General features: G+C 39.0%; 1 protein-coding gene across 8 annotated transcripts in view; it reads left to right on the top strand.

Moving 5' to 3' along the window:
• Positions 1-20,558, top strand: part of NIN (ninein) — a 111,670-nt gene that overhangs the window by 75,691 nt on the left and 15,421 nt on the right. For all 8 annotated transcript variants that reach the window (XM_003831729.7, XM_063596203.1, XM_063596202.1 and 5 more), the window contains 10 exons: positions 891-1,016; positions 1,126-1,195; positions 3,025-3,240; positions 7,639-7,752; positions 11,467-11,589; positions 12,303-12,416; positions 14,106-14,252; positions 16,352-16,531; positions 17,553-17,699; positions 20,183-20,284. In XM_003831729.7, the coding sequence (XP_003831777.3) occupies positions 891-1,016; positions 1,126-1,195; positions 3,025-3,240; positions 7,639-7,752; positions 11,467-11,589; positions 12,303-12,416; positions 14,106-14,252; positions 16,352-16,531; positions 17,553-17,699; positions 20,183-20,284 (1,339 nt within the window). The remainder of the gene's footprint in view (positions 1-890; positions 1,017-1,125; positions 1,196-3,024; positions 3,241-7,638; positions 7,753-11,466; positions 11,590-12,302; positions 12,417-14,105; positions 14,253-16,351; positions 16,532-17,552; positions 17,700-20,182; positions 20,285-20,558) is intronic.

Raw genomic sequence — 20,558 nt, 5'->3', positions numbered from 1 at the left:
GGTTGCTTGAGCTTGAGAGGTCAAAGCTGCAGTGAGCCATGATCATGCCATTGCACTCCAGACTGGGTGACAGAGTGAGACCCTGTCTCTTTAAAAAAAAAAAAAAAAAAAAGACAAAACAAACAGTGGAAATTTATCTTAGAACATATAATTTGAGGAGCCTCCAGATTCTAATAAATATGCTTGAAAAGCAGAGATACAAGTAGAATTAATTTGAGCCACTGCCCACTTGACATTGTAAAATATAATTGCATAGTCTTCTAGCAAATTTGGTTTAAAAAAAAAAAAAAACTTGTAAACTATTACAGGATGTCTGAAATGTCTCTGAAATAATTTAATTCTGAATGTAGTTTTTCCTCTTCTTCAGACCATTTTTAGTCCTAAAAATCAGAATATAATGAGATGAATAAAATCACAAAGTAAACAGTGTACATATTTCATTGTGGCCCTTTGATTTACATAGAGAATTTTCTTTCCCTAGGTACCCAGGGGCCTAAAACTAAGCTAATATAGCTTTGTAACATGGCTTATGTGTATTCAGAACAGGTAGGACTTGAGACTGAGGTAAATGAAGTCATTTGCTCAAAGCAGTATGCTTGCCATTGAGAAAAATCAACAACCAGAATGAGCATTGAGTCTTGATTCATTTCTCCAGGCTTAAGGGTTTTTTTAGCTACACTTCTCTAACATCTTATAGTGAAATTCTTACTTCCCAAAAGAAATGTGTCAATATGTCATAACTCGATTTCCAAATACTAAGAGACTACTAATTTAGACTTTTCTTTTTAACTGGCATTGAATACTCATCCTTTTGGAAGTTACTAGAAAATATTTTCCAAAGATGCCAGATGACTGCCTTGTAACTATTTTTTTCAATCTCTGTGCTTCAGATATGAATCTGAAAAGCTTCAACAGGAAAATTCTATTTTGAGAAATGAAATTACTACTTTAAATGAAGAAGATAGCATTTCTAACCTGAAATTAGGGACATTAAATGGATCTCAGGAAGAAATGTGGTAAGACGTATACTTACATTTTCCTAAGACATTTTTGCAAAGACTAAAATTCTTTTACATCAGCTTTTAAAGCCTAACCAGTAAATTTTATTTTCATCATTCCTTTTAGGCAAAAAACGGAAACTGTAAAACAAGAAAATGCTGCAGTTCAGAAGATGGTTGAAAATTTAAAGAAACAGGTAAGGAAATACCTAATATTTCTCAATGTTTTTTGATTCCAAAATTTTCCCATTTTTTGAAATTTATAAATTTACAGCACACGGTAATGAATAGCATATAGCTAATGATGATAAGGTTGTAAATTCTGAATTTGAAAATGGAAACTTACCTCATACTGACTCTAAACTAGCTTCCTGTTTTATGTTAAATAATGTATATATTATTCTAGGCCCTAAGGGCTTGATGAAGCTTTATCATCAGCACAATTGAGGAGGTGATACCTCTAAAACCATACCTACGAAATATTAGCTCTAGCCCTTGTGCAGTTTCAGTTAATGTTAGCCCTTCCTTTTTCCTCACCATGATTGAAAGCAGAAAGTTAAGGGCAGAATTTCACATATACAGAATGCCAGCTAATCAGCATATCATTTCACAGAATTACATTTTATTCAGATAGCTGGTGCCATTCAGTGCTCAATTTGTATAATCTTACAACATGCAGTTATAAAAAGGGAAGGCCATTTAAGAATCTGTCTGAAGCAGTCAAAAGACAAGGACATATTGGGAAAGAGTATTTTCAGCACTTGAAATAGACAAGGTGTTAACATTCAAAATGTATTTTGGACTCTTACAAATAAATGGGAAAATCCAGTTGAAATATAGGCAATCTATATGAATGGTCAAGTCACAGAAAAAAAAAAGAATACAAAAGATGGTTAGCCTTATTAGTGATTAGAGAAGTGCAAATTCAATAAGCGTCTTTTTTTTAACCTATTGAATTAGCAAAAAGTAAAGATTGATATCTAGTATTTAAAAGGATGTGAGGAAATGACTGTCCCCATGCATTGTTGTTAGGATTATAAGGTGGTAGCACTGTGAGGAAGACATATTAGAGATATCTGTTGAAACAATAATGAATATATATCTATATACAGATCTTCTAACCCAGCAATCCTACTTCTAGAAAATAATTCTAAATACAAAATGCTACCATGTATAAATGGATTTTCTAAAAGATCCATTTAAAAGAAATAATGATTTTTAAAACTTTATGTCTATCAATGTGGGAACAGATAAATGCATTATGGAATATCTTACTACATGGAATATCCTATAGCCAGTAAAAAGTAGTATGTGGTGGTTGCTGAACACACTGACTTGGAAAGAGTCTTTTTTTCTTTTGAGACGGAGTTTCGCTCTTGTTGCCCAGGCTGGAGTGCAATGGCGCAATCTCGGCTCACTGCAACTTCTGCCCCCTGGGTTCAAGCGATTCTCCTGTCTCAGCCTCCCAAATAGCTGGGATTACAGGCACATGCCACCACACTCGGCTAATTTTTGTATTTTTAGTAGAGATGGGGTTTCATCATATTGTTCAGGCTGGTCTCGAACTCCTGACCTCAGGTGATCCGCCTGTCTCGGCGTCCCAAAGTGCTGGGATTACAGGCGTGAGCCACCGTGCCCACCTGGAAAGAGTCTTTAAGTAAGTAAGTAGAAAAAGCAAGCTGTCCAAACATAAAATTTCCAAATTTTTGCTAAAGAGAAGAAAAGAATCTGTATGTGTGTATGGGTTCTGTATATGCATAGAAAATGATCTGGAGGGACACATATCCAGCTGTGGACAATGGGCTCCCCTATAGAGTAGGGTTAGACTGAGTGTCTCACTTCTTCATACACTTGTGAATGGAATGAATTTGTAATAATGAGTGTGTATTATTTCTGTTTTGAAATATATATATATTTTAAACTTTATATAGAGAGGGAAAAGACAATTATGTCTCTAAATCTGTTTTTTTTTTTTTTAGCACAAGTTGGGTAACAAGTTTTAAAAACTTATTGTAATTTTAATTAGATTTCAGAATTAAAAATCAAAAACCAACAGTTGGATTTGGAAAATACAGAACTTAGCCAAAAGAACTCTCAAAACCAGGAAAAACTGCAAGAACTTAATCAACGTCTAACAGAAATGCTATGCCAGAAGGAAAAAGAGCCAGGAAACAGTGCATTGGAGGAACAGGAACAAGAGAAGTTTAATCTGAAAGAAGAACTGGAACGTTGTAAAGTGCAGGTATGGTCTGTAGCCACCTGACAGCTTTTTTTGAGGAAATCCCAAGAAATAGAAGAAATGTTTGTATTAAACTTCCTTAAACATAAAGCCTTAGTAATTAAAACAGTATGGTCCTGGCACATGAATAGACAAGTAGATAAGTGGAATAGAAAGTCTAGAATTAGACCCAAATACAAATGGAAACATAGTGTATAACCAGGGCCACTTCTCAAACCACTGGGGTAAAGATGGACTTTTAAATTAATGGTGCCTGAACAACTGAGTAGACATTTGGAAATAGATAAAATTAGACCTATGTTTCATTCCATGCACAAGGATAAACTTAATTGGATTAGGAGACTAAATATAAAAAAATAAAACTATACAAATATTTGAAGAAAATACGGGTGAATTTGTCTTTAACCCTGGTGTAAAGAAGGGCTATTTAACTGTAACTCAAAAACCAGAGGCAATAAAAGAAAACATTGATTATATGTTAAAAAAATGTTTACTTGGCAAAAAGATACCATAAACAAAGTTAGAAGACAGCTGACAAACTAGGAGAAAATATTCACAACATATACCACAGTGAGAAGGCCTAATATCCCTGCTAGTAAAGAACTCTTAAAAATGGAGGGACATGGGACCAAAAATTTGATAGCAAAATGGGAGAAGCATACGAACAAATAAATCATATACAAAAGATAAAAATGGGCCAGGCGTGGTGTCTCACACCTGTAATCCCAGCACTTTGGGAGGCCGAGGCAGGAGAATAGCTTGAGCCTAGGAGTTCAAGACCAGCCTGGACAACATAGCAAGACTCCATCTCTACAAAAAGTTTAAAAATTGGCTGGGTGTAGTGGCGCACACCTGTGGTCCTAGCTACTCAGGAAGCTGAGGCAGGAGGATCCCTTGAGGCTGTACCACTACACTCTAGCCTGGGTGAGACCCTATCTCTAAATAATAAAATTATTAAAATGGCCCTCAAATCTATGGAAAAATGTTCAGAATCACTCAAAATTAGAGAAACGCAAATTAAAACACCACTGTTGTATAATTTCTCACCTATAAGACTGGCATCAATTTTAAAATATGACAGCATACTCTGTTGGCAAGGCTGTGGGGAAACAGACTCATGCTTTGCTGGGAGAATACAAACTGATACCGCCTTTTTGTAGGTGAATTTGACAATACCTAACAAAATTAGATATGTACCTAGCTTTTGCCCTGGAAATCTCACTTCTAGGAATCTACCCTAAAGATACCACCCCAACAATATGAAAACTCATATGCAGAGGGTTACTCACTGCAGCACTGTTTCTAATTGCAAAATGGTGGAAACAACATAGATGCTGATATGTAGGAGAGTAGGTGAATACATGTGGGGGGTATGTCCATACCATGAAGTAGTACTGTGCAGCTGTTCAAGAAAAAGGAAGAAAAGAAATCCCTATTTATATGAAATGATTTCCAAGACATACTGTTAAGTGAAAAAAGAAAAGTGCAAAAAAGTATAGAATGCCTTTGTGCATGTAAGAAAGGGATATTAAAAAGTACATGTCTGCTCATTTGTGCAAAAGAAACACAAGAAGGATAAACCAGAAACTAAAAAGGGAGGGTGGGAAAGGGATGGAACAGAGGAATGAGAATGCGCTAGAAGGGACGAGGAAGACCAGTGACACTTCTCTGAGTTTATCTTTTCGTATAGCTCTGACTCTTAGAACCATAGTAACGTTTCACATACTCTTCACTTACCCCCAAAATAAGTGCACAAGTAAAACTAATCAATATGGTAGTGGTGGGGGAAGAAACCTAAAGGGAGCACATACATGAACAGATGAGCCTAACTGTTATAAATGGGTAATATAACCACACTGGGGAAGAAAACAATTCTCTTAAGTAATTCAGAAATTAATATCTTGACTGGATACTATCCAGGCTAAAGACAAGATGAACTGTATCTACATGCTATGATAATCTAGTCAGTAAACAGGATTCTCATGAGAGGTATGGGTTAGTAATTCTGAAACTACTATATGTCTTACTAGAATTGAACAAATAAGTAAATATGTTGTGAACAATAAGAACTAGATTTCTCACTGTTGGAGAAGAAGTTGCAAATGGGGCAATGGGGAATGCTAAGATGAGCCCTCTGATGTTAGATTGAGATCTGCGGTATTTGGATAAACTCATGGTTTCTAATATGTATACAAAGCTAGATAGATACAGAAACATAGATGTGTATATATGCATGGATTGCCCAGATCTTGGTTACTAAGCACCATTCTCCTATAAAAGGAACCAGGGTTCCTTGGAAAAATGATTGATTCTAGGGCTGGGGCAGAGAAAAATACAGGATAAGCCTGGAACATCTGATGGGGCCAGAAGGAAAAAGGTGTTTTAAAAAAAAAGGACATGCCAAAAGGGCCTGTGTCCTGATGGCCAAAGCTGGAACAATTTGATCACCAAAATAAATGATAGTATAGAATAAAATAAATGTAATTATGAAATAAACATAGACTACAATAAATACCAGCCAGGTATAGTGGCTCATGCCTGTAGTCCCAGCACTTTGTGAGGTCAAGGCAGGTGGATCACTTGAGCCCAGGAGTTTGCAACCAGCCTGGCCAACATGGTGAAACCCCATCTCTACAAAAAATACAAAAAAAATTAGTAGGGCATGGTGGCATGCCCCTATAGTCCCAGCTATTCAGGAGGCTGAGGCAGGAGAATCGCTTGAGCCTGGGAGGTCGAGGCTGCAGTGAGCCAAGATTGCACCACTGCACTTCAGCCTGGGCAACAGAGTGAGACCTTATCTCCCCACCAAAAAAATTGAATAAATAAATAAATGAGTCCATATTGATATAAAAATTTAAGCTGGGAGGGAAAACAACAGCTCTAATTCCAATTAATAAATGAAGAAGAAAATAGAAAATCATCATTAGGCAAACACCCCAGTAATAATAGTTGTAGACAAAATGCACTGATAGATGTTAAAATTAATAAGCAGAAGTTTGAGGAGAAATAGAATTTGTATAGTCTCAAAGTATCTCCTCCAAGAAAAAGACAGTAATTTTACAGTGGAGAAACATGCAAAACTTACCTTAGAAATCATGAAGTCCTTGCCCATGCCTGTGTCCTGAATGGTATTGCCTAGGTTTTCTTCTAGGGTTGTTATGGTTTTGGGTCTTACATTTAAGTCTTTAATCCATCTTGAGTTAATTTTTGTATAAAGTATAAGGAAGAGGTCCAGTTTCAGTTTTCTGCATATGGCTAGCCAGTTTTCCCAACACCATTTATTAAATAGGGAATCCTTTCCCCATTTCTTGTTTTTGTCAGGTTTGTCAAAGATCAGATGGTTGTAGATGTGTAGTGTTATTTCTGAGGCCTCTGTTCTGTTCCATTGGTCTATATATCTGTTTTGGTACCAGTACCATGCTGTTTTGGTTACTGTAGCCTTGTAGTATAGTTTGAAGTCAGGTAGCATGATGCCCCCAGCTTTGTTCTTTTTGCTTAGGATTGCCTTGGTTATACAGGCTCCTTTTTTGTTCCATATGAAATTTAAAGTAGTTTTTTCTAATTCTGTGAAGAAAGTCAATGGTAGCTTGATGGGAATAGCACCGAATCTATAAATTACTTTGGGCAGTATGGCCATTTTCACAATATTGATTCTTCCTATCCATGAGCATGGAATGTTTTCCCATTTGTTTGTGTCCTCTCTTATTTCCTTGAGCAGTGGTTTGTAGTTCTCCTTGAAGAGGTCCTTCATGTCCCTTGTAAGTTGTATTCCTAGGTATTTTATTCTCTTTATAGCAATTGTGAATGGAAGTTCACTCATGATTTGGCTATTATTGGTATATAGGAATGCTTGTGATTTTTGCATATTGATTTTGTATTCTGAGACTTTGCTGAAGTTGCTTATCAGCTTAAGGAGATTTGGGGCTGAGACAGTGGGGTTTTCTAAATATACAATCACGTCATCTGCAAACAGAGACACTCTGACTTCCTCTCTTCCTATTTGAATACCCTTTATTTCCTTCTCCTGCCTGACTGCCCTGGCCAGAATTTCCAGCACTATGTTGAATAGGAGTGGTGAGAGAGGGTATCCTTGTCTTGTGCCAGTTTTCAAAGGGAATGCTTCCAGCTTTTGCCCATTGATACTGGCTGTGGGTTTGTCATAAATAGCTCTTATTATTTGGAGATACGTTCCATCAACACCTAGTTTATTGAGAGTTTTTAGCATGATGTTGAATTTTCCATGCCATTTAAGTGGAAAGTCTTTTACGATAAAAAATGGTCATAAAACAGTGTCATTGAGTTCATATTATTGTTTCCTTAATATGGCCTTTTATGAACCTGGTAAGTTTCCCCAGCCTAAATATGTATGTCTGTTATTTGACTTTTTCATTTTTCTCTTAGTCCTCCACTTTAGTGTCTTCTCTGGAGGCGGAGCTCTCTGAAGTTAAAATACAGACCCATATTGTGCAACAGGAAAACCACCTCCTCAAAGATGAACTGGAGAAAATGAAACAGGTAAGGCTGTGTGCAGCTAAGGGGGGTTCACAGAACAATATGTACCTGGTGGGCTCCTGTTGGGCTGGTATTTCTAACCACCAGTTGTCCTTTGTACCAAGTTCTGTCAACTAGCTTGGTAGCTGAGGACATACTGCTTGGCAAAGTTGAGGACCTAAAGTGCAAAATCCTATTTGTAAAGGCTATTGCTAATTATACATGTGTCTAACTTATATATGTTGTACACTCTAAAATCCCCCCCTTTTTTTTTAAGACAGTTTCCTTCTTCCCTCTGTTGCCTAGGCTGGAGTGCAGTGGTGTGATCTCAGCTCACTGCAACCTCCAGCTCCCAGGCTCAAGCAATTCTCATGCCTCAGCCCCCCGAGTAGCTGGGATTACAGGTGCCCATCACCACGCCCAGATAATTTTTGTGTTTTTAATAGAGGTGGGGTTTTGCCATGTTGGCCAGGCTGGTCTTGAATTCCTGGGTTCAAGCAATCCACCCACGTCAGGCCCCTAAAGTGCTGGGATTATAGGCGCGGGCCACTGCATCCGGCCCACTCTAAAATTCTATTATCATAAATGAATCCCAACCACTTCAGTTTAAGAAATTGTTGTTCTGTCACCCAGCCAGGTTATAAAGTAACATATGTTTGTCTAAAAGGAGGGGGACTATCTTGCTTATAACTTTTCTAATTCTGTTCACACTGATTTGTGAGGCACTGAAGAAACTGATCCTTCTGCCTTTTTCTGTAGCAACTATGAGGCATCAGTTCTAGAGCATGATGGCATGCAGTCTCATGAATGTGGCCTTCAGAAGCCTGTTTCAAAGTTTCAAACAAAGGCTTAACTTTAGGCCAGGCGCAGTGGCTCATGCCTGTAATCCCAATACTTTGGGAGGCCAAGGTGGGCAGATCACTTGAGGCCAGGAATATGAGACCAGCCTGGGCAACAGGACAAAACCATATCTCTACAAAAAAATTAGCTGGGCATAGTGGTGTGCACCTGTAGTCCCAGCTACTCAGGAGGCTGAGATGAGTGGATCACCTGAGCTCGGGAAGTCAAGCCTCCAGTGAGCTGAGATTGCGCTACTGTGCCCCTGCACTCCAGCCTGGGCGACAGAATACTCTGTCTCAAAAAAGAAAGAAAGAAAAAAGGCTTAATTTTAAATATGAAAATATGAAAGAGGTCTCAACTTAAAAATTATGTCCTCTCATGGAGAAATGCATTGTTGGAAAAAAAAATTTGCATCCTAAACATTGTCCTGTTTTCAGTATTTACAGGAGTCTTTCAATTGGAACAATCTTGATTTATAGTAGGAAAATTTAGTTGTTCCATTTTATTTGTTTACTTCAGCATCAGATTATGATGGCACTCATATAAAATTTTCATTCTTAACATCTGTCTCTTCAGCCTGTAAGCACAAAGTTGTCCTTTCCTGAATGTGGAAACATTGAGTCTATAAATCTGGTGTTATATTTATGTTGATCGGATTGACTCCTATGCATCTTGCTTTTTTAATAGCATTATAAAACCCTCAGGGTATGTGTGTCTTTCATAATGCCTAGTATAGTACTGGTACTCAATAGGTGCTTTATAAGAACCTTTTCAAGTCAACTACTGCTATGCAAAATGCATGTTCTGCTGTGACTAGAGAAGTCGCCTGTCCATATAAACATAACAGAAGTTAAAACTCATGGGGCCTTTCTGTAGTGTGGTGAAGTATTCCAAGGCTGTTATTACCAACTTTTTCCTAATTAACTTGAGCATCCTTTTTTCCTTGACTTTTTGAAAGCCTGTCTGTTGTTCAGCCTTTAGATGATAATGATTGGTTTCAAATTCATAGTATGGGAAATGTGTGCTTTGTGGCTTTGCTAAGCTGGAGAACAGAAGGAAAGGAGCAGAGCTAGGAGAAAAACAACATGATGGGGATGTCATTCAGCACGTTTTTATTGCTTTTTTTTTTTTTTTTAAACAAGCATTGGTATAAATAGTGAGATGAAGAAATTGTGAGCCTGGTCTGCCTTTGGTAGAAAGTTGTTTTATCAGAGACCTGGATCCTTTTGGATCCCAAGAATAGGGTAGCGTCAGCCCATCATTGCTATTATACAACGTGGACCCAGAAGGCATGTGTCACTCTGTATGATATCGTGATTCATAGTTCACAAAGCACTTCTATCTGTGTTATCTATTGCACTGAAAGGAAACACAAATAGCATCAGCAAAAGTTACATGCCAGTTTACAGACATCCAAAATGGTATCAAGCTTTATGGGTGTCTGGAGGGTAGGAAGACAAGGCAGTGGATAAAGTAGAAGGTCCTTTATTAAACCAGTGCCCAGGTATTTCAAAATACATTTTCCTATATCCTTCTGACTTGTTCAGATTTGTAAGGTATGCTGGATTTGTCACCAGTTGAAGACAAGATTCAACCCTGAAAGTCTGTTTTGTCATACTATTCCTACAGCTAAATGTGAAAGAATTTCAGGTTCAGGAAGTAGAAAGATGGTCATAAAATCATAATGATAATAAAGAATTGAAGAGTCAAGTGAAATAGAGGAAAGTTAAAAACCTATGAACTATGGAAAAGGGTTAAGAAGTGTAAGAAACAGCCTCTTTAAAGCATGGGTTTTCAATAGGGTGAAGGGGTGAGGATTGCTCTCCTGCCCCAGAACATTTATCAATGTCTGGGCACATTTTTTGTTTTCACAACTGGAAGGTGGGGGGTTACTGCCATCTTTTGAGTAAAGCCAGAGACGCTGTGAAGCATCCTACAGTGTCCAGAATGCCCCGCGACCCCCAACGCCTGAAGAATTATCCAGCCCAAAATGAGACTAGTACCAGCACTGATATTGAAAATGAATAAAAACAGTATTTGGTTTGTCTTGATTTCATGAAGTGGAGAGGAAAAGCCAGTATGTTCGCACCAACAACATTTTACTGGCCAGTCAGTGTAGGCACCTTCTGAAAGGAAGAGTACAGGGAACAAGCTGAAAACACGGTTTTATCTTTAAACTTGCCTTTGGGTTGTTACTTGTATGTGGTTCATGCCAATTCTAGGGGTTTTTTTTTGTTTTGTTTTGGAGACAGAGTCTCTGTCGCCCAGCCTGGAGTGCAGTCATCTCGGCTCACTGCAGCCTCCGCCTCCCAGGTTCAAGCGATTCTCCTGCCTCAGCCTCCTGAGTAGCCAGGATTACAGGCATGCACCACCACGCCTGGCTAATTATTTTTAATAGAGACAGGGTTTCACCATGTTCACCAGACTGACCTCAAACTCCTGAGGTCAAGTGATCCTCCCCACCTTGGCTTCCCAAAGTGCTGGGATTACAGGTGTGAGCCACCCCCACAGCCCAATTCTATAGTCTTGACTGGTTTTTTGAAAAACATTTTTCTAGTTAAAAGTATGAGGAAAATGTAATATGCTACATGTGTTAAACTGATAGAATGGCAGATGTTATTTTACCTGAAGGTAAAATGGAGAGCTAGGATCATTATTTAACAATGTCTGCCTGGTTGAATCTACCTAAGCAGACATTTCAACAGTCAACTGGGAATCAGAGAGAAGCCAGAAGGGAATCCTTGAAGTTTATTATAGTCTCTGCTAGAGTTTATGTCCTCTGAAATATCCACAGATAGGCAAATAGCAGCAGCTGTGAAAATGCCCTATTTAGAAATACCCCTTTGTACTTACAGCCATGAGATGTGATGGGAGGGCTCATTTGTTTATCTCTTACAGCTGCACAGATGTCCCGATCTCTCTGACTTCCAGCAAAAAATCTCTAGTGTTCTAAGCTACAACGAAAAACTGCTGAAAGAAAAGGAAGCTCTGAGTGAGGAATTAAATAGCTGTGTCGATAAGGTAGTAGAAGTAATAAGACTTTACCATCATCGTATACAATACACACCATAATGAACCTTTCTCTGTGGACAGTGGCACAGGGGCCTCCTGTGGTAGTCTGTTGTTCCAGAGTGTCCTGGAGCAGCATTTCTTTGGCATTCTGTGACCCCAGACTTCCTGCAGCCAAGACTGATGAAGTCTAAATTAGTTGTTTACTAATTATATTATTAAACTCGATAATATAAAATTTTTCTTATCACATCACAGTGCTACTTTATACCGCTATTTTGGTACAATATAAATTATGTGTTTAATAATCTGAGATCAATTTCATAGATAAACACTTTTTTTCTATTTTATCTTCTTTAGCAAATCCCAAAACACCACCTTTTTTCCCCACCTGCCTTAGTAGATATTCTGTTTTCTTCCTATGGTATGCTCTTGAGATTTTTAATGGCCTTCCAGCTTACCATCTTCCACCCTCAAAACATGAGGCAATAGAAAAGAAAAATAGGAAATTTCCAAAAAGAAGCAACTCCTCAAAATTAGACGTATAAAACAGTCTTTGGTTTGTCTTGATTTGGAGCCAGGAAGACCATTTCCTTTGACCTTGCCCTGCTCCCCTACATAAATAGATGGTACTTGTTCTTGACAATGTAAGTGCAGGCATATAAATTAAGGCTAGCTATGTTTGCAAAAATGCCCTCTTACCTCTTTTTCCCTTCCTGAAACAGTTGGCAAAATCAAGTCTTTTAGAGCATAGAATTGCGACGATGAAGCAGGAACAGAAATCCTGGGAACATCAGAGTGCGAGCTTAAAGTCACAGCTGGTGGCTTCTCAGGAAAAGGTACATGGACAATTCTTGTTTCATCTTCACGGTTAGTATTCTCCTAGATCTTCCAACAGAAATCCCGGTAAAAAGAGTGTTCCAGGTAGAAGTAGTGTAAGAGGGTTCCAAATGATTCAATTTGACCAATGTTTGATGTGTGTTTATAGTGTGGCAAGGCTGGGCGTGGTGGCTCACCAGCACTTTGGGAGGCCGAGGTGGGCAGATCACTTGAGGTCAGGAGTTCGAGATCAGCCTGTTCAACATGGTGAAACCTCATCTCTACTAAAAATTAAAAAAAAAAAAAGCCTGGTGTCGTGGCAGGTGCCTGTTAAGTCCCAGCTACTCCAAAGACTGAGGCAGGAGAATTGTTTGAACCTAAGAGGCGGAGGATGCAGTGAGCCAAGATCATGCTAGTACACTTCAGCCTGCACGACAGAGCGAGACTCCATCTCAAAAAAAAAAAAGTAAATATAGTATGACAAAATGATTTAAGTAATATTTCAAACTTTGCAGCAAAATAATTTAAATGATATTTCCATCAAAGTTTATTAATTATGAAGGCTTGAGAATAGTGCATAAAAATGACTGCTTGTTCCTAATTTATAGATAGGACTTCTAAGGCAGTTTATGCCCTATTTTAAAGATCTATATCAACATTCCCTTTATGAATTTAAATTTTTAAAATTGGAATTTATATGCGGTATTAGCGTAAAATAGGATTCTTCTTTAAGAGGTGAGGTCTTAGCCAGGCACGGTGACTCACGCCTGTAATCCCAGCACTTTGGGAGGCTGAGGCAGGCGGATCATGAGGTCAAGAGATCAAGACCATCCTGGCTAACACAGTGAAACCCCGTCTCTACTAAAAATACAAAAAAATTAGCCGAGCACAGTGGCAAGTGCTTGTAGTCCCAGCTACTGGGGAGGCTGAGGCAGGAGAATGGCATGAACCTGGGAGGCGGAGGCTGCAGTGAGCCGAGATCGTGCCACTGCACTCTAGCCTGGGCAACAGAGCAAGACTCTGTCTCCAGAAAAAAAAAAAAAAGGTGAGGTTTCTTTGTATCCCAGGCTGGATCACCACTTGCTGCCACCTCAAACTCCTGGGCTCAAAGGATTCTCCCACCTCAGCCTTCCAGGTAGTTGGGACTACAGGCACACGCCACCACACTCAGCTTTTTATTTTTGGTAGAGATGGGGGGTCTTGCCATCTTGCCTAGACTAGTTTGAAACTCTTGGGCTCAAGCGATCCTCCTGCCTTGGCTTCCTAAAGTGCTGGGATTCCTGGTGTGGGCCACCATGCCTAGCCTAGAATAGGATTCTACAAGTATATATTTTTATTTGCAACTAAGAGGGTCCTTTACAGTCCAACATCATAGGCTAAAACAATTTCTACAAAATTCAGTGAAACCATCTTTTGTGATGCCAGTTGGCACCCACTGGTATTGTAAGATACCATTTAGTAATCTACCAGATGACTATCAAGCAATACCTTGCTCCAGACATAGTTCATCATTGTCCTAAATATAATTTAACATCCTGTAAATATACCTACTGTCCTGGGTTTCCACTGAGCTACTGACAAGAAAGCTGGATTTAGTAAAGAGAAACAAATGGACTTGAAAGTTCTTTTGTCCTTATTCATTCCTGAACATGCTAGAGGTGAGACCACAAGAGTTTGTGTAGCAGTAAAAGATCATTCTCACAATACAGGTTCAGAATTTAGAAGACACCCTGCAGAATGTAAACCTGCAAATGTCCCGGATGAAATCTGACCTACGAGTGACTCAGCAGGAAAAGGAGGCTTTAAAACAAGAAGTGATGTCTTTACATAAGCAACTTCAGAATGCTGGTGGCAAGGTGATTTGTTCTTTTTTTATTTAGGTATAAGTTATTTACAGTAAAGTATACAAATCTTAAGACTACAACTTGGTTATTTTTATGTGTATATGCATGTACATATAAATAAGCATATTTTATGTATCTGTGTTTGTATAACCATCACTTAGATAAAAATGTAGAACATTTCCAGCACTCAGCAGGCTCTCCCTTGTTCCCTCCAGTTGGTAACCCCAAGGGAACCACTTTTGTACCCTCTGCCACTGTAGTTTAGGGATGCTTTTTTCTAAATTTCATATAAATGAAACCATAGTGATATAAAACAGGTCTTTTTTTTGTATTGAGCAAGTCAGAAGACCATGGCTGAGTTGAGTTTTGTAATAACAAAACTAAAACATTTTCTTAAATGGTAGATAAAAGTATTTGTGTGACCTTAAAAAAAATCAAATGTAGAAAAACATTGCAAGAAATTAATCTGGGAACTTATACACAGACTTGCAAAAAAGTACAGCTTCTGCTAAAAAGGCATAAAACAATAGTATTGAATTTCAGGAGATAATTCATTGCTACAAATAGGTTGCTATGGCACCAGAAAGTCCAGGAAGAGCTGATTAAAGTGTTAGCTGGCTGACACATTATGGTGGTGGGGTAGAAAGTGTCTCATTTTAATAAGTCACAGTGCTGCCTAATCTGTGTGCAAATAAATTAAGAACAATGTTATAGATGTCATTTTGGGGCAGATGTCAAGATTTTGTCCTACAATAAAAGTAGACACATTCAGTTATTTTATCTCTTGGTGAAACTTTTTATTAAAAAATCAGTTGTTTTGGGCTGGGTGTGGTGGCTCATGCCTGTAATCCCAGCACTTTGGGAGGCCGAGGCAGGCAGACCACTTGAAGCCAGGAGTTCAAGACCAGCCTGGCCAACATGGCGAAACCCTGTCTCTACTACAAATACAAAAATGGCCAGGCATGGTGGCTCACGCTTGTAATCCCAGCACTTTGGGAGGCCTAGGCGGGCGGATCACGAGGTCAGGACTTCAAGACCAGCCTGCCCAACATGTTGAAACCCCATCTCTATTAAAAATAATTAGCTGGGCATGGTGGTGAGTGCCTGTAATCCCAGCTACTCGGGAGGCTAAGGCAGGAGAATCGCTTGAACCCGGGAGGCGTAGGTTGCAGTGAGCCAAGATCGTGCCACTGCACTCCAGCCTGGGCGACAGAGCTAGACTTTGTCTCAAAAAAAAAAAAAAAAAAGCCAGCTGTGGTAGTACATGCGCCCATAATCCCAGCTACTTGGAAGGCTGAGGCATAAGAATTGCTTGAGCCCGGGAGGTGGAGGTTGCAGTGAGCTGAGATCGTGCCACTGCACTTCAGCCTGGGTGACAGAGTGAGACTCTGTCTCAAAAAAAAAAAGTTTCCATTTTTAAAATTACTTCTGGGTTGACTTTTTCTGAAAATGAGATTGTACCTTTTTTTTTTTGATGTTTGGTTTAAAAGGCAAGAGGCTTATCTATTTGTGTTATCTTTTTGATTTTTTACATCATTTTCAAGATCCAAAAAATCACTTTGGTAGCTGAAAGCACATTTCTGAATTCAGACGTTAATTACATGGACAATATGTGCTTTGGATTCTAAAAAAAGGATATGATTGCATATGTGAAAATGAAAGTAGAGTTTAGCCTGTGAAAGCTTTTGAGTTGGCAGTGCATTTCAGCCTTCTCTTTATGTCCTCTGTGAATCAAATGAATATCTTCTGGGCTTAAAGATAACTTCATAAGAATGAAGCAACTTTTAAGCCACCAGTCTCAATGCATTTGGGTCCTTTATGGAACTGGGCCTCGCCCTACAGTCATATTCATTATTGGACATGACATGGCTGTTTTGTCAAAGACCATTTTAAACAGAGACTCTCCAAACCTTTTTGTTTAAATCAAACTTCAAGAATATTGTTTTATTCATATTTATATGTACATACACATACTTTCATTAGAAGACTGAGAGGACAATTGAAAGGTACTTACTAGGAGTCGTTGTCATTGGGTAAACATGACACCTGTCTCAAAACAGCAATTACCCAATAGCTTGTTTTTAAGGCTTACACTCTGCAATTCTCTTAAGAGCTGGGCCCCAGGAATAGCTACTCATCCATCAGGGCTCCATAACCAGCAGAAAAGGCTGTCCTGGGACAAGTTGGATCATCTGATGAATGAGGAACAGCAGCTGCTTTGGCAAGAGAATGAGAGGCTCCAGACCGTGGTACAGAACACCAAAGCCGAACTCACGCACTCCCGGGAGAAGGTAACTGGAGAAGCTGCACATCATGGCATATGTTTGAAAATGACTAGTTTGATAGGAAAATGAATGTTGGATATGATTGGAATGGTTCTAAGGTGTGGATTTGAGTATCCTGCTATAGCAGACTTATTTTAAGAATGTATAATTTATCATTTACTCACATATAATTTTATCCTGATGTTTATAAAATATTTTTATAAGCAGTTTTATATTAAAATATATTTGTGACTTTAATCTTCATATCCAAAATATAGACTCATGGAAATTATGTGAACCATATAGTCTTCAAATTGGCTGGCCACCAAGACTAGTAGTACAAAAATGGTAAAACTAGACTCACATCTTGCAGGTCTAAATAACTCCTCACGAGAGAAAAAGGTGCCTCCTTTAAAAGACAGCATTTCAAGGTTTAAGGTCTTTTCCAACCACCAACTTGGTGCTTGAATTCCTTACCTCTGCTGCATAGTCTCCCAATGATATTTAACCTATGCTTAACACCCCTTTTGAGGAGGAACTCTGAAGAGTCGCAGATATTTAGTTAGAACACCTACTCCGTGCCAGAAACTGCTATCACTGATGCTGCAGTGGTGAGCAAGACAGACATGGTTCATGTCTTCGTAGAACTGTTTTAGATGTGAATAGTCCAATAAGAGCAGATGGGAACTGTCAGCCCATTCTCTCCTAAAAGTAGTGTTCATGTCAGAAAAAAAGGGCCTGGGACCGCTGTGCCTGTTTTCCTGGCAGCCACATCGCATACACTGTTGACTCCTGGAGAGTTAGTGGACCCAGAAGTCTCCTCTTCCCAGTCTTGTTCCTACAGTCCTGGGTTTGCAGACCCAACCAGACTCACCTAGAAAGGGTCTTTTGAAATCCAGAAAAGCTAGCTTCAGGTATTTACAGGCTTGATTGAAAAAGGATGTTAAACAGGACCCAAGTACTGAATTAAAACTTTCCCTATGTTTGTTGTTTTCGCTGGCTGGGTGATTGTATTAGCATTTCTTCCTCTTACATTTGTTCCTGTTAGGTCCGGCAATTGGAATCCAATCTTCTTCCCAAGCACCAAAAACATCTAAACCCATCAGGTACCATGAAACCCACAGAGCAAGAAAAATTGAGCTTAAAGAGAGAGTGTGATCAGTTTCAGAAAGAACAATCTCCTGCTAACAGGAAGGTGAGTTTTTGAGAATATATGGCGTGCATCTGTGTTCTCACTATAATGCGTTCTTAAGTGTGTTTCTTCTCAGGTGTACTTCTAAGGAAATGATTACGATGGCATATTTTGGCATGTATCTCTTTATGCTGTTATCTTGTCAAAATAGCATCGTGGTTCTTTTTGATTGAATAATGGTTGAAAAAATAACAGTTTGGCCGGGTGTGGTGGCTCATGCCTGTAATCCCAGCACTTTGGGAGGCCGATGCAGGCAGATCACTAGGTCAGGAGTTTGAGACCAGCCTGACCAATATGGTAAAACTCCATCTCTACTAAAAAAACACAAAAATTAGCCAGGCGTGGTGGCACGTGCCTGTAGTCCCAGCTACTCGGGAGGCTGAGGTTGCAGTGAGCCAAGATCACACCAGTGTACTCCAGCCTGGGTAACAGAGTGAGACTGTCTCAAAACAAAAAACAAAAAACAAAAAAAAAACCCCACAATTTAAGCTTTCTTAAAGAAGGCAATTAATCATCTTTATTAGTATTAGAAGCCCTTATAAGTTGGCAAAATATTTATCACTCGAATCTTAGAAACATCTTAATATGGGATTTTTTTTTTATTGCTATGTAACAAATTAAAACAACATTTCTTGTCTTATCTACAAGTCAGGATTTCAGAAGCAGCTTAGCTGGGTGGTCCAACTCAGGGCTCTCATGAGGATGCAGTCTACATGTTGGCCAGGCCTGCAGTTACCCGAAGGCTTCACTGGGGCTAGAGGAGCTACTTTCCAAGCTCATTCGTACAACTGTTAGCAGGAGGCTGCTGTTCCTTGCTGGCTGCTTGCCTGAGACCTCAGCTCTTCACTACCTGGGCCTTTTCTCAGGGTGTAACATCTGGCTTCCCCCAGAAGGAGTGATGAAACAGACACTGAGACCGAAAGACCAAGACAGAAGCTGTGGTCCCTTTATGATCTAATCCTGCGAGTGACATACCAACATTTCTGCTGCACTGTATTTGTCACGCAGACTAACCCTAGTATAGTGTGGGAGAGGACTGTATAAGGGTGTGAATACCCGGAGGTGGGGTTCTTTGAGGCCTCTTGGAGGCTGGCTACCCCCTGGTCACACCTCTGCAGTGCCAATCAGTTTGCTTTCTGTAATTTGTCCCATGAAGTTAGAGTTCTAGACCAGACTTCTCAGAGTTGTTACTTTTCTTTTTCTAAACTGAAACTCAGTTTTCACTATTACCTCTTTATAAAAAATATGGTCTGTTTAGAAATCTGAGAAAAATATTTCATTATAAAGTATTCATAAAATTTTTGTTTTTTGTGAAAGTTATCATGACCATTTGCAGTAAGAAGGCCTGGTTGTGCTCTAAAGCTGAAATGTCATTTAACTTCAGGTACATTCAAGTAAACTTTGCAGAAAGAAAATGGGTTTCATTTAGCTGCTCATTAGGGGGAAAAGAGTCTGTGATAGGCTTTTAATAATACTGAAGTTTAAAATGGACCTGGAAGACTACACTTCTGTTTCACAATTCTTGCTGTTCTCCTCAGCTCTTTTTGATAGAAGCAAAATCAGCTTTCTAAGATAGTGTTGTATGTTTTTTACTGAGCAATATTCTGACTTGTGTCCTCTAGCTCACTAGGTTCTTCCTGTAGTAAAGAGTTATAAAAGTGAGGCTGGACACGGTGGCTCATGCCTGTAATCCCAGCACTTTGGGAGGCCGAGGTGGGCAGATCACGAGGTCAGGAGTTCGAGACCCGTCTCATCAACATGATGAAATCCCATCTCTAAAAAAAAAAAAAAAAAAATACAAAAATTAGCTGGGTGCAGTGGTGCACACCTGTAGTCCCAGCTATTTGGGAAGCTGAGGCAGGTGAATCGCTTGAACCTGGGAAGTGCAGGTTGCAGTGAGCTGAGACTGTGCCACTGCACTCCAGCCTGGGTGACAGAGTGAGACTCTGTCTCAAAAAAAAAAAGGTACTCATGAAATCTTTAAAATCGAAAAGTTATATAAATCAGGTTTTATGTACTCTCAATTTTAAGCCTTTAAGTTTGCATTAAGACAGTATTTTTCCTGCTGCAGATCCATAGTAGAGGATTATGAAATCAATTTAATGGAAACTAGCATTTTTTATTAATATACTACAAAATATCAGAGTACATGGTCCATGGTAAGGATATTTCAGTGATATGTACTCTACATATGTGTGGGTGTGTGTACTGTGTTGTAAGATAAAATGTATTTCTTACAGTGGGTGGCATCCAAGTTTAAAAGCCAGCTGCCTTAAGGAATCTATTCTGTGTGAGGACAGGTGATTAAAACTAGATTACTTAAATGTAAGCAATACACTGAATTGTATTATTTGTTTGTCACTGAATTAACTTGGCTTTCTTCCAAGAGTTGAGATTTCTGACAAGCACAGATTTGTCAAAATAAAGTAGAACAACTCAAGTGTTTTTGTTTCTGTTTCAAGGGAATATTTTGTTTTTTTAAACAGGTCAGTCAGATGAATTCCCTTGAACAAGAATTAGAAACAATTCATTTGGAAAATGAAGGCCTGAAAAAGAAACAAGTAAAACTGGATGAGCAGCTCATGGAGGTAAGTTTCTCAGCAGATGGCCTTAGCTATGAAGAATATGTTAATCCATGAATGAGCTATTTGTTGGGAGAGACTAGACATGGCATTGAATTCCCGTTGTGAAAATCTAAGTACACTGCCAAGTTGAATTCTTTGGTCCGCCTTACCAAGTTTAACAGACAACTTTGCTTCATTATACTGCCATAGGAAGCCATACTGCTTTTCAGAGTAAGTAATAATGGTGACCTAAAATGCAAAGACCTGTACCTCTGCAAATTCAGGGGGCAGGGACTCT

The sequence above is a fragment of the Pan paniscus genome, chromosome 15, assembly GCF_029289425.2.
Source record: "Pan paniscus chromosome 15, NHGRI_mPanPan1-v2.0_pri, whole genome shotgun sequence".
NCBI classification, from domain to species: Eukaryota; Metazoa; Chordata; class Mammalia; order Primates; family Hominidae; genus Pan; species Pan paniscus.
The sequence above is the reverse complement of the archived record's forward strand: the minus strand, read 5'-3'. Positions and strand labels throughout refer to the sequence as shown.